Genomic DNA, 11,963 nt, shown 5'->3' with positions numbered 1-11,963 from the left:
GAATCCGAATCATCTGAGTGGCGGTAAGAGAAAGAAACTTGAAAATACACAGATTCCTAGGCCCCATCCCAAAGCTCCTAAAGGAATCTGAATCCCCAGGGAGGAGAGGCCTACTCAAGCCCCCAACCTCACTCCAGCTGGGGAGCCTCTGGAGTCCCTTCAAACCCTCCCCAGCACCCCTCCACTGAGAAACTCTTTGGGATACAGGGATAGAGTAAGCTGCCCCATCTGTCTGTCCAAAGACTTCTGGAGCCTGAAGCACTAGTCAGTGAGCAGTTTATTATCCATCAAGCTGTCCCCAGCCTCCCAGCACCGTGGCCTGTACACAACTAGACACAGCCTTCACTCCAGTCTTTCCTCACACCCAGCCTTGGTCCCCACTCCCATCTTAGCCCCTCCAAGGCAGCACCAGGCCCAGGGGCCACACCTCAGCTAAGGGCAGGGGAGAGGAGGCAAAAGCTGGAGAAAGAGGATCCAGATTGGCCCCAGGCTTCTGGAACCGCCACCCCAGGATGAAGGGAAAGTGGGCAGGGCTTGGGCAGGGGGGCTGGGGTTGCCAGGTGATGCTTCAGGCAGGAGGCTCTTCTCCAGGAGGTGCAGGGAAGCCACTCAGGTCTCGGCCAATGATCTCACTCACTGTAAAGGAGGTGCAGTTGAAAGATTGGGCTAGGGACTGGTCCCCACCTTTTCCAGAAATTCCCAATCCATTCCAGGCAGGCCTCAGTCTAGGATGCTTCTAGGCTCCTCCTCCACTGGCTTCTCTTCCACAGGGCCTCAGTTTCCCCAATGTGTCTTGATACCTGTCCCCAATCAAATCTCACTCAATTCCATCCATGTGGGCTCCCAGGCCCCCATCTTAGCCCTTTCCTGCTGGCTCGGCCTGCGGTGTTTGGGCAGTCACTGTCATCGGGGCCAGAGGTGGGTGTAGCCAGTGGGAGGAAGGAGATGCAAAATACGAAGGCTCCTCATCACCAAACCTGACCACAGTCACCATGTGTGGGGGGACGCTGAGGCAAGGGAAAATGTGCCTGACCGGGACCTCAGCAAGCCCCTGCCCCGCTCTGAAATTCAGTGCGTGACTCTGACAATTGAGGGAGCTAGGCTGAATGGTCTTCAAAGTACTTCTAGCCCGGAAATTCTGTGATCTGGGACAGAGGGCAGAGGCAGGAGAAGGGCTGGGGCAGGAACTCTCTGCACCCTTCAGAACTGAGTTTAACCAGATTTAGGTGGCCACATGCACCAAACACTTGCCTCCTGAGACCCTCCAATTGGCCCTGAGGGCCCGAGGATGCCCCATCTCTGGGAAGCCAAACTCCAGCCCTCAGAAAACATGCAGAGCAATCTCTTGCACACACTCACACTCACAACCCCCAGCCCCACACCCACCTTCCTCCAGCGTGATACCCTGGATAGGGACACTGTCTCGGAAGCCGCTGCCGTAGCCACCCCTGGATTTCTCCTGCTCCGGAGCCCCCTCCCCAGGGCCATAGCTCGGCCCTACCTCATTGTATCCCTCAGCAGGTGGGGGATGAACACCACTCTGGGGAGGGAAGGGGCCTTCGAGTGGTGGGGATGAAGGCAGTGGAGGTCGAAAGGGGGCTGGAGGAGGGAACGGCAGCCCCAAGGGAAATGGGGAGCCCCGTCCCCCATAGGGGTCACTAGGGAAGGGCCGGGGAAGGAAGGAGACTGGAGGCGGGCGGGCACAACCTGCGGTACCCCCAGTCTCAGGGAACATCCGTAGGCCAGGTCTGTAGGATGGTGGGGGCCCCGTCTGGGGGTACAGAGGGGGTGTGCCATAGCTGAAGCCTTCTGACAGGTAAGGAGCTTCGTAAGCAGGGTCTTCGTGGGGATAGGAGGGGTATGGGGGCCTGGGAGGTGAGAAGTCCATGTCAGTGCCAAAGGGGGGGCCAGGTGCTGAAGGGAAGCCGCGGAGAGAGGAGTCCGGTAAAGGCTCCTCCTTGAAGATCACTGGGTAGATAAGAAAGCAGGACACACTGGTGAGAGGGCTGGCAGTCTCCCCACTGCACAGCCTCTGCCCACTTCTCTGTCCCCAGGCTCCATCCGTCCCTTGGATCCTCACGATGGGGCACCGCATCCCTCTGCCCCTGCCTCAGCTCCCCGTATCCCCACACCCCCACCGTGGGCTGTCCCAGAACGTACCAGGCAGGAACTTGAAACTCTGGGTAGGACTGCGCTTCCTCCGCCCATTGGAGACATAAAAGTAGACCTGGACTGGCCGGGACACCCGCTTGTTGCTGTACTCAGGGACAGTCAGGGTCAGCGTCACCTGGGAAAGAACACAGGATGAGGCAGGGAGCCCTCAGGGATCTGGCTCGGCATAGCCCTTTCAAGGACCCAAACTCCACCTCCTGGCTTTTTCCATTTGCTAGACAGCAAACTTCATTTCCTAGAGATGAACCTACTCCCAGAGAGACCAGACTGCCTCCTCCAGAAAAGAAGAGGTAGCTTCTGGAGTCCATTCCCATGGGCAAGGGACATAGCTGTGAATTTCCTGACTTCTCCCACCACCCGCCCAGGGTGGGTGCCCTAGGTGACACTGGTACCTCATTGCTCTGCAACCGGTTCACTGTGGCCTCCTCCTCCCACTGCAGCTTTCCATCTGTGCAGAAGGAACAGAGAGCTCCAGCCCAATTCCAGGGCCCGTGCCCCTTGCCCAGGCCCCTGCCACTTCCCCTCCTGCTAGAGTCAGGGCCACATTCAGAAGGCCCCTACAAGGCCTGGCTCACAGGGGAGCCCATTGCGTGTTTACTCAATTGGATGGAAGAGGCAGCAAACTGAAACAAGAGAAGTGGCAGGAACAGCCCGGGGAACCAGAGAGAGTTCATGACAGAGGTGACTCTGGAACCCTCCCATTCAGTTCCAAACATCCCCTGCCATGACAGTGCTGGGAGGAAGTTCAAGAGTAAGAAAGGTCCTAGCTTGAAGGAAGGCAATGAGACCCTGATCTCAAGATCCAGAATCTCTGAACCTTCTCTGACATGGTCCCAGGGTGCTCCATTTGAGTGTAGGTGCTGGGGTTCTTGGTGGGCAGGGGTGGGGGGAGGGCAAAGGGCTCAGGTTGGCGGGTTTACTTGGACCCCTAAATGTCCCCTTCTCCAGCCCCGCAACTGACCCGAGGCCCCTCACAAGCTTTGTAATCACAGTTGTGCTACCAGGTCCATAACTCAGGAGGTGCTTGTGGTCTGGGAGCATATAAGTCCCCTCTTCCTCTCTCCTCTATGGACTATCTACATGGGAGTAAACTGTGTCAAAGCTGACTCCTCTTTGATAAAATGAATGTGATTTCTCACATTTGTTCATCATCTTGAGCATTTCAGATTGCTGTCACACCCATCTCCCCATGGGAAGCAGACAGGACAATAGGAAGGGCAGTCCATCTGTTCCCTTTCACAGATAAGGAAACTGAGGTTCAACTTGCTAGTTTAATGACAGTGCCAGAGATCTCTCACTTGCCCGTTCCAAACTCCTCCTGCCTGCCCCCCGCCCCCATGAGTGCTCACCAGGGCCCCTCTCGATGAACACCACCTTGGAGTCTGGCAGGAAGTTGGAGCCAGTGAGCACTAGTTCCTCTCCTCCTCTCACAGAACAGGCACTGGGGCTGTAGGCCTCTACCTGGGGCAGCTCCTGGGCCGAGCGCTGGGCTGCAGAGCAGTGCAGGAAGGAGGCTGGCTGGGCTGAGTCCAAGAGGACCCCACCCTTCTTGGAATAACTGCCACAGGACCCTGGAGGAGTCCTCCTCGGTAGCAGACATACAAGTAAATCAACAGTATCCCTGGGGTCACACACACCAGGTGAGGAGCTTGGGCAGAGACAGAGATGAACAGCGTCACCTAAGGGTGGAGCTACCCAAACAAGTACACAGGGCCACCCAGAGACAGATGGAGGACAGGCCAGAGACAGTCCAGCCCAGAGACAGAGTCTGTGGCAGGGACAAATTAGAACACTGCCCCCAACCCCTCCATAATAGAAATAAGCGCTGAGTCCTTTATAGCGCTACCTAGGACAGGACACAAGACACTATGCAGAAGAGATGGGAAGCCAGACATACACGCAAACAGGGAGTGGCAAGAGACATAGAGATGGCACAGGGCCTCTTTGCTCACAGCACTCAATGGGCACTGATGCTGTCTGCACTGAGACGACCTTCCCGCTGCCCTGGGGCACGTGCACCCGGAAGACGAGCCGCACACGTGTGTTCTTGCGCCCAATGTCTGTCTCCCCCTTCCGCAGCTCAATGTCTGAGTTCCGGAGCTTCAGGATTCCAGCACAGTCAATGCTGAAAGCAGAGAATGGAAGGCAAGCCCCCACCCAGCTGAAGCCAAATGGCGAGGCCCCTGTAAGGAGGAAGCCCCCACGCTTCATCCAAAGCCCTGAATGACTTTCTCTGGGAACCTAGGGGGGGTATTTTCTAATCACAGGTGGTCTCTCCAAGGTGCTCCCTAGGTCCCAAGTCCTCTTCTAGATCATGAGAAGGCCTGGAACCTGTTCCTAGAAGTGATGTCCAGCTAGCTCTTCTGGGAAGAGGAAGAGTGGGCCTAGCTTAGACCTCATGGAAAAGGCTGGTCCTAAAGCCTGAAGACTGAGGGGAAGTGAAGTGGGGACCTACTTGGCTGCCATGTTGTTCTCAGGAAGCAGGGTCATCTCCAACACTTTGGTACCACTGACTACAGCTTCATAGCTAGCTGTGGCCACCATCTTGCCTGTGATACGGTGCACCTGATAGAAGGCATGAGGCCGCAGGTTCCTTTCATCTGCAGTGCCAATGAACATCTGTAGGGTCAGTGGCTTCTCACTGTAGCCTAGGAGCTGGCAGACGGAAAGAGAGAGGCCACCCAACTGAAACCCCCACTGTCTCATCCTTCATCCATCCCTGGGCTTTCAGTCCGCCAGGGGATGAGGATGGTGAAAGATAAAGGATATCCTGAAAGGGATTCCCAGGGGGAATTGGGCACCAGCTGTGGAGAAAACGTGGCCTGGAGTTTACAGTGTTACTCTTGGAATAAGGCCCAAACTGAGCTGGGCAAAGGGGGAAATCTTCCAAGAGAGACTGGCCCAACTCAACAGACAACCTAACTCCCAGTGAACTTTGGCCTCAGCCTAACCCCTCCCCCATATCTGGCAGGCTACCATTTTCCAGAGTAGACATGAGGCGGGTGTCCCATGGGAAGAGTGGAGCGGGGGTGGAGGGACAGAGAAGGAGAGAGTATATCCGGGTCCTGGAAGTGCACCCTTCCTCCCTTAACTCCAGCCCCTCCCCCAGGCTGCCTGCAGGGTCATTGCTGAGAGGGAGTGTGGGAAAGGGCAGTGCCATGGGTCTGCACAGCTGGAGCCCATCTGCAGGGATCTGGGACTGGAGAAGAGAAAGGCTATCAGGACTGCCCTCTGCCCCTTACCTTGACTACAGGGTGACCACCAGGGGCAGCTTTGACAGCCCCTCGGCTGCCCTCAGTCTCGTAATGGGCCCGGTGGTGGGCTCTAGGCTGCACCTCAATCCTCAGCTCCAGCTGCTCATACTGGCTGGGCAGAGGCCAGTCCAGCGGGGGTAAGGCAGAGGTCCTGGGTAGGAGAGAAAAGCACTGATCATATGCAGTCTCAGACCTCAGTCGGAGCAGCGCTGGGCCCAGCTCCCTGGGATGTGAGGGAGGAGGGGGTGTGAGTGTGGGAGAAAGGAAGTCACAGCAGAAATAAAACAGTCCACCAGCCCGAAAGCAAGGGGAGATAGGAGACAGCCCTCTCAGAGCCCCTTGAGATGAGGGTGTGGAAGATGACACAAGGCCTGAGACTCCTTTCTTTCCAGTTCTGAGCACAGGGTTTGGGGTGGCAAGGGTTCCTTCATGGGGAGGCAGAGGTGAACCTAGACCTAATCCTAATCCCCAGACCTGGATGGGAAGAATCAAGTAAAGAAATTCTTCAGGCCAGAAAAGTCCTCAGAGGTTACCCCTTTGTTTTTCAGATAAAGAAACTGAGGCCCAGGGAGTAGAATCCAGCAAGCCAAGCAAGCCAGTGACTGACAGAAGCCAGGATTGTTTCCAAGCCAGCACCCTCTCCACTAGTTGGGGCTGGACAGGTCAGTTCCAGAAAGCTGGGGGTTACAGATGGGCAACTTTCCTGTCCTGAACTCAAAGATACCCCCCCCCCCAGGTGGTGGCTGGCATCGTCTGGAGACACTCTGAGTAGTCGAAACTAGGGGAGAGGGTACCATCCAGAAAGTAGAGGCCAGGGATGTTGCTAAACTATCCTACAGCACCCACCACAGCCCCATACAACCATCATCTTGCTCAAAATATCAACCATGCTGCGGAAGTGAAACCCTGCCCTGCAGGAACCCATGAGAGCAGGTGTAAAGGTTTCTTTCCCCAGGAAACTTTTCTGCGTAGAGCCAACTCAATCTGACATCCCAAGATTTAGGATTATTGAAATGTGCAGGGTTCTTGAGTGAAAGGGGTGGACGAACTTCAAGAACTGCTTGTTTCAGTATGAATTCCTTGACTTGCAAGCTATTTTATTCAAATTAGCAGCTACACTTTTAATCAGTAAGTCAGGGCCCTAGAAATTAAGAGAAGGGAGACTCCCTGCTACCAGGTGTAGGGCAGAAATCCAGCCAGGTTCCATGCCCAGCCAGTCCAGCATAGAGCTAAGGGTGGGGAACACCCTAGAGATGCTCCTTCTTTACCTAAGTGGTCCTCTTGGTGGGGGTGGGGGAGAGGTTTTTCCTTATTGGTCCCCAGGGAGTGATTGTCCTTTTGTAAATTGTCTGGAGGGGGTGGGGTTTTTGTTTTGTTTTGTTTTGTTTTGTTTTGTTTTGTTTTGTTTTTTAATGCTCTCCAAAACTGGGTAGATGGCAGCAGCCAAGCTGGTTGCAGATTCTCTTCTGAAATGCCAAGGACACAGAACTAGGACCTTTCTTCAAACCCATCCCGTCACCCTCCTGCTCTAAGTGAGATGGCTGGAGACACAGGTGGTGCTAGGCACAATCCTCACCTGAAGATGGGGCTGTGTCCCCCAATCCGGGCCTTGGACCAAGCCAGTGGGGAGGGCACTGCCAGGTAGTCCATGCCCGCCACCTCCTTCCGAGGTCCCCCGGGAGGAGCCACAGCCTCCTCTGCTCCTGACTGCAGCTTTCCATTGCACGGGGCAGGCTCCTCAGGCCGAGGCAGAGCCACTGCCTGCTCGCTGGAGGTCCGCCGGGTCTTCTGCGGGATGCTCTCCGCCGGTGGGGCTCCCACGTAGTCAAAAGGGCCAGGGGAGCCAGGGTCACGGGCCAGAGGCAATGGGGGTGGTGGAGGTGGCTCGGGCCCCTCCTCCCCCAGGCTGCCGCGGCGGGACAGAGCTGGGGAGGCCGAAGACGGGGTCCCAGAGCTGGAATAGCGCCGCTTGCCACAGGGAGAGGCCGGCCGCGGGGAGGCTGGGGTGGGCCCAGGAGCGCTGAGGAGTAGCCAGCTATCCTCTGGCCCCCGACCTCCGGGGCTCGGACCATACAGGTTCCAGGGATCGTCGGGGGTCCACGGCCTAGGGGAGGCCCTAGGCGAGGGCAGGGGGGAGCCCAGGCCAAAGCGGGAGGCCGCCTCATTTAGCTCAGACTCCACCTCGTCGCAGGCCGCATACAGGGCTGCCTCGTCTGAAGCGTCGGAGAAGAAGCTCCACGAGGACAGGCTGCTACTGCCAGGGCTGGGGCTGAAGAAGGGGCCCCCGCCCTGGCCCCCGGTCTCTCGGTAGCCCCCAAAGCCTTCTGGTGGCGGGTAATCCCTGGGGGAGCCGTCCCCCCAGGCATCAGGGTTGTCCTCCAGCGTGGCCGGCGGGTCGGGCGTGGGAGAGATGGAGGTGATGCGGATGCTAGGGCACTCAAGAACACGGCCTCCCCCAACCCCCCCGGAAGCCCCTCCCGGCCCCCCCAGCCTCACTGACCGGGCGGGCTGGCTCTCCCAAGTGCCAGGTGAGGGGGCCGGGCGGGGTGGTGGCGAATGCATGCCAGGCCGAGGGGGTGGAGGCCGAGGAATGCCAATAGGGGCAGCGCCATAGGGAGGGGGCTCCCCCAGGGCCAGACGGCAGCATGGCGGGGCGTCCTCTGAGTCCAGTTCTGTCGAAATGGGAAGGGAGGGGAACAGAGAGAGGGATGCCACAGGAGATGGGGACAAAGAGAAGCAGGTGAGATGTCTGGGTTCCTCGAGTGGCCAGCCCTCCACGCCCCGTATGCCACCCCCTCCTCAGTATAAGGGGGCTGGGTCCTGAGATGCCCTTCAGAGCCACGAAGACAAAGGCAAAGTTGGACCTCAGAAGGTGGAGTGCACAGATCCAGACGTCCCAGGCCTTTTCCCACTGGGATAACCTGAGCCCCTGGCCCTGGAACCAGGGGTACCAGACGGGGCGGGTCTTAAGGTGAGGAAGGCGACTCGAGAGGAGCTGGATTTGGGCCTGGAGGCGTGTTTAGGGAAGCGCAGGGCTGGGCTGGGGGCGACTCACACATGAACCCAATTAGCGGCTCCCAAACCCCCAAACGGTGCTGGCAGGAGCCCCAGTTGCCATCGCAACAGTGGCCAAGGGAGGGGGGCTCCAGGGCTGTGGCAACGAGGGGAGGTGGCTCCTCCCTCGCTCCCCCCATCTGGGGGCGGGGGTACAGCCGAGGGGATGCTGCTTGCCGGGCCCGGCCCGGGGGAGGGGGCCGCGGGCAGCGCGAATTCCGTGAGAGCGGCGGCCGCCGCCCCCGGCTCAGTCCCCGCCATCTGCCTCTCATTGCGGCCGGCGGGGGAGGGGGAGGGGAGGGGCGCCCTGGCGGGCCCGGAGAGCTCCCCCAGCCCCGGGCGTCGGGTCCGCCGGCCCAGGGCCGGGACCGCGAGGGACACGCTCCGGGGCCCCCTTCCCCTTCCCCTGGCAGCGCCCGGGGCTCCCGGGGCCGCTGTTCCCGCCCGCCCCCCAGCCCGGTGACAGACGGCCCAGCCGAGAGGCGGCGCGCGGCCAACGGCACCCCCACCCCCACCCCAGTCACGACCTAAAAAGGAGAAAGTGGTGCCCGGCCCCCAGCCTCACCTCCGCAGACCCCTCAGCCTCTGCGACTTCCCCCCACCTCTGAGCCCCTCATCCTCCACCCCAGGCTCGCTGCCCTAAAATCCCCAGTCTCGGGATCTCCGGGCCCTTCCTTTCTTGACCCCAAGACCACTTCCCAGCCCCGCACTAACCTTCCCCCGACCCCCCCGCGCCCAGCGGGGGGGTCTCCTTTTCCTCCCCGAACACCAGCTTAAATTCCAGCTCCTCATCCTCGCAGCTCGCTGCCCCCATGGAGCCGGCCAGAGCCCCCAGGTCCCGGTCTGGGTGGGAGGGGGGGAGCTCAGGAGGCTGCCGTATCTTCACCCGTGGCTCCCTCCCTCCCCTTCTCCGTGACGCCCCCTCCTCCGCCGCTGCCTCCTCCCTCCGGACGCCCCCTCGTTATTATAGAAACTTTTCCAAACTTTTTTCCCCCAAACTTCTTCAAAGCGCCCCCCCAGCCTGTCCCTGATTGGCTGCCCGGGATGCTCCAGCCCCTCCTCCAGGGATGAGATGAGAAAACCACGCGCCCCTCGTCCTCCCCCACCCTCCCTCCCTCTGTCCTCTCTCCAGTCCCTCCCCCTCAAAAAAAAAAAAAAAAAAAAAAAAAAAAGGAACAAAACTTAATTGGAAAACGGTCCCTCAGGCTTGGTGCGACCTCACTGAAGCCTATAGGCCCGCATTGGAGACAATCATATCCCTCCGGGAGCATTTCCACCACCACCACCACCCTCTTGTTAGTCTAAGTTGGGGCTCCGGGTCCGAGAGCCTTAAAGGGGCCATATCCTGGGTCCACCGTGTAGAGAGCCCAGGCAGACCCTTTCTTAAGTTCTGAAGAGTTGTGCAGCCAGCAACTCTCAAGCAAGGACACCTCCTCTCTCCTTCGCCTCCAAGCCTTCGGGCCCAGCGGGCTCTGGGGTGCAGAGCGGCTACAGCCTGCTCTAAAAAGGAAAAGGTCTTCCATCGTCTGAGGCCGCCCTGCCTGGAAGCCTTTGCCCTGCAGAATTAGCCCTTCCAGCTACCGTCTCTGCCCAACCCTCAAAGGTGAAGAACTTTTAGCCGTCTTGGGGAACTGTTCAAAGGTCCACAGCCTCTGACGGGCGGTGATCCAGGCCGGACTTTACCGCTGCCCTTGTCCCAGCCACCCAGAGGGGCCATTAATTAGCCTCCGCGGGAAGTCGGCTCCCTCCTCCCTAGAAATGCAGTCTGGAATGAATCTCGGATCCGATGGCATCCCGCTCCGGCTCGCCTGAAAATCCTGGCCAGATTTTCTAGGAGCCCAGAGCCGGGCGACCTTGTGGGCCCCGGGGTTGGACACCTGTCACCTGGGCGGGGGGGAGGAAGGAAGACTCGGACTGGAGTTTCAAGGAAGGGCAGGTATGGTGGGGCCTGGTTAGGTGAGTGGGAGTTAGATCAGAGATTCTTGATTCAGAAGGCGGGGTAAGACCCCGACCCCCAAGCAAGAATGTGTACTTCAAAGTTCTCTAACAGGCCGCAGCGATTTTTCATCTAAATCCCTCCAGCTCAGGGCTGCGCCCTCAGCGGCGCCCCAGCCCCGCACCTAAAGGGTTAAGCGACGCCCCTCGGGTCAGACGTTTACAAACACTCGGGAGCCGGGCGGGGACTGCGCCCGTTACTCTAATGAGAAACAGGCTCTGCGGGGCTGGGGAAGAGGGGAGGGCTGGCCCGGCGGGCCGGAGCTCCGCAGCGGCGCAGGCGGCTCCCCTCCCTTCCCTCCCATCCTCCCGCTGGCCCGCCCTGGGGACCCCCCCTCCAGCCCCCGGGGACCCCAGTGACGTGCGGAGCTGCTTCGGCTCCGAGCCCAGGACCGCGACGCTGGAGGGGCGGGGATAAGAGGCTGGGCCGGCGGGGAGAGAAGAATGTTCCGAGGCCGAGCAGGGAGGCGGCCTGGTTTGATTTTTCTTTTTCTTTTTCTTTCTTTTTTTTTTTTTCTCCCCCTTTGGTTGGTCTCCTCAAATTACATTTCCCTTCCAGCTTCATCTCGGAAATAAAGGAAGGAGAGACCTACAGGGAGGGAGAGTGAGGAACACCCTGAGACTCGCGCGACCAGCTTCCACCCGAGGGGGCTGCAGAGAGAGGAGGGAAGCGGAGGCTAGAAGGGCAGGGGAAGAGACCCCAACCCAGCCCCTGTTTCCCCACGTCGCCCCCGCGCCCCCCACCCCTCTGCTACACACGCAGACGCGCACATTCTTTTCAAATGTCATATTTCCTTTGATCCTGGGCAGCGTTTCTCCATGTGTCTGGCTCAGCTCCTGCCCAGCCAGCCACCTCCCCCTCTCACCCCCCTTTGTATATTTTCCTGGAGAACTCTTCCCCTCCTCCAAGCATCTGGAAGGCCCTCGAGGCTGGCGTCGGCGCACATTCCCCCCGCGACTCTGGCCTCGCCTTCCAGTGACTCAATTTCCCCTCTGCGGGTGTCGGGGGGGGGGGGGGCAGGGCGGGGAACAGAGGGGAGAGTTGTTGAGAGCAGAAGTAGTACGAGCGAGCCTGAAGACTGTTCAGAGTGCCAAGCTTCTCTGGGGGGAGTGGAGCGGGGCATCCCCTAGATTCTGAAAACCCTCCGATCTGCCTGGGCTACAGCAGAGGGATGGAATTTATGACTTCTGCAACGTCCCGCCTGGGGAAGAGCGAGTATTTGTACGTTTAGGTTGCTGTACACTTCTGCTCCCCGGCGCCCATAAAGACCCAGCCTCCCTCGCTCCGGCAGTCCCAGGTTTCTCGCGCGCCTAACCTTTGTCCTCGCTCCGCTGCCCCCTAGCGGGCAAACCTGAGCGCCGTTCGGCTCTCTTTCACCTTGTGTTAGTGGAAAGCTTTGCCTAGTGCTCTGCACTTTCACAACCTTGATTGAACGGCCTTGGAGGTGGACGTTATTATTTTTTTAATCACAGATACATTCTCCTTGT

At 59.0% G+C, this 11,963-nt stretch overlaps 1 protein-coding gene across 1 annotated transcript; it reads right to left on the bottom strand.

Moving 5' to 3' along the window:
- Positions 1 to 259: 259 nt before the first annotated feature.
- Positions 260 to 9,516, bottom strand: NFATC4 (nuclear factor of activated T cells 4). The gene is made up of 10 exons (XM_043555928.1): positions 9,195 to 9,516; positions 7,003 to 8,098; positions 5,415 to 5,577; positions 4,628 to 4,827; positions 4,125 to 4,297; positions 3,522 to 3,662; positions 2,565 to 2,620; positions 2,161 to 2,287; positions 1,387 to 1,968; positions 260 to 636 (listed from the first exon to the last, which is right to left on the bottom strand). Exons 1-10 carry the CDS (start codon positions 9,292 to 9,294, stop codon positions 569 to 571), a joined length of 2,706 nt encoding a protein of 901 aa, XP_043411863.1. The 5' UTR covers positions 9,295 to 9,516; the 3' UTR covers positions 260 to 568.
- Between the last annotated feature and the right edge of the window lie 2,447 nt (positions 9,517 to 11,963).

This window comes from Prionailurus bengalensis, chromosome B3 (assembly GCF_016509475.1).
Source record: "Prionailurus bengalensis isolate Pbe53 chromosome B3, Fcat_Pben_1.1_paternal_pri, whole genome shotgun sequence".
Classification (NCBI taxonomy): domain Eukaryota; kingdom Metazoa; phylum Chordata; class Mammalia; order Carnivora; family Felidae; genus Prionailurus; species Prionailurus bengalensis.
The sequence above is the reverse complement of the archived record's forward strand: the minus strand, read 5'-3'. Positions and strand labels throughout refer to the sequence as shown.

Excerpts from the sequence above, each read along its gene's own strand:
- NFATC4 (XM_043555928.1), bottom strand. The coding sequence starts at position 9,294 with ATGGGGGCAGCGAGCTGCGAGGATGAGGAGCTGGAATTTAAGCTGGTG. Across the intron at positions 2,621-3,521 it reads GTTCATCGAGAGGGGCCCTG|ATGGAAAGCTGCAGTGGGAG; the intron begins GTGAGCACTCAT and ends CCTTCTGCACAG. Across the intron at positions 637-1,386 it reads GGGTATCACGCTGGAGGAAG|TGAGTGAGATCATTGGCCGA; the intron begins GTGGGTGTGGGG and ends CCTCCTTTACAG.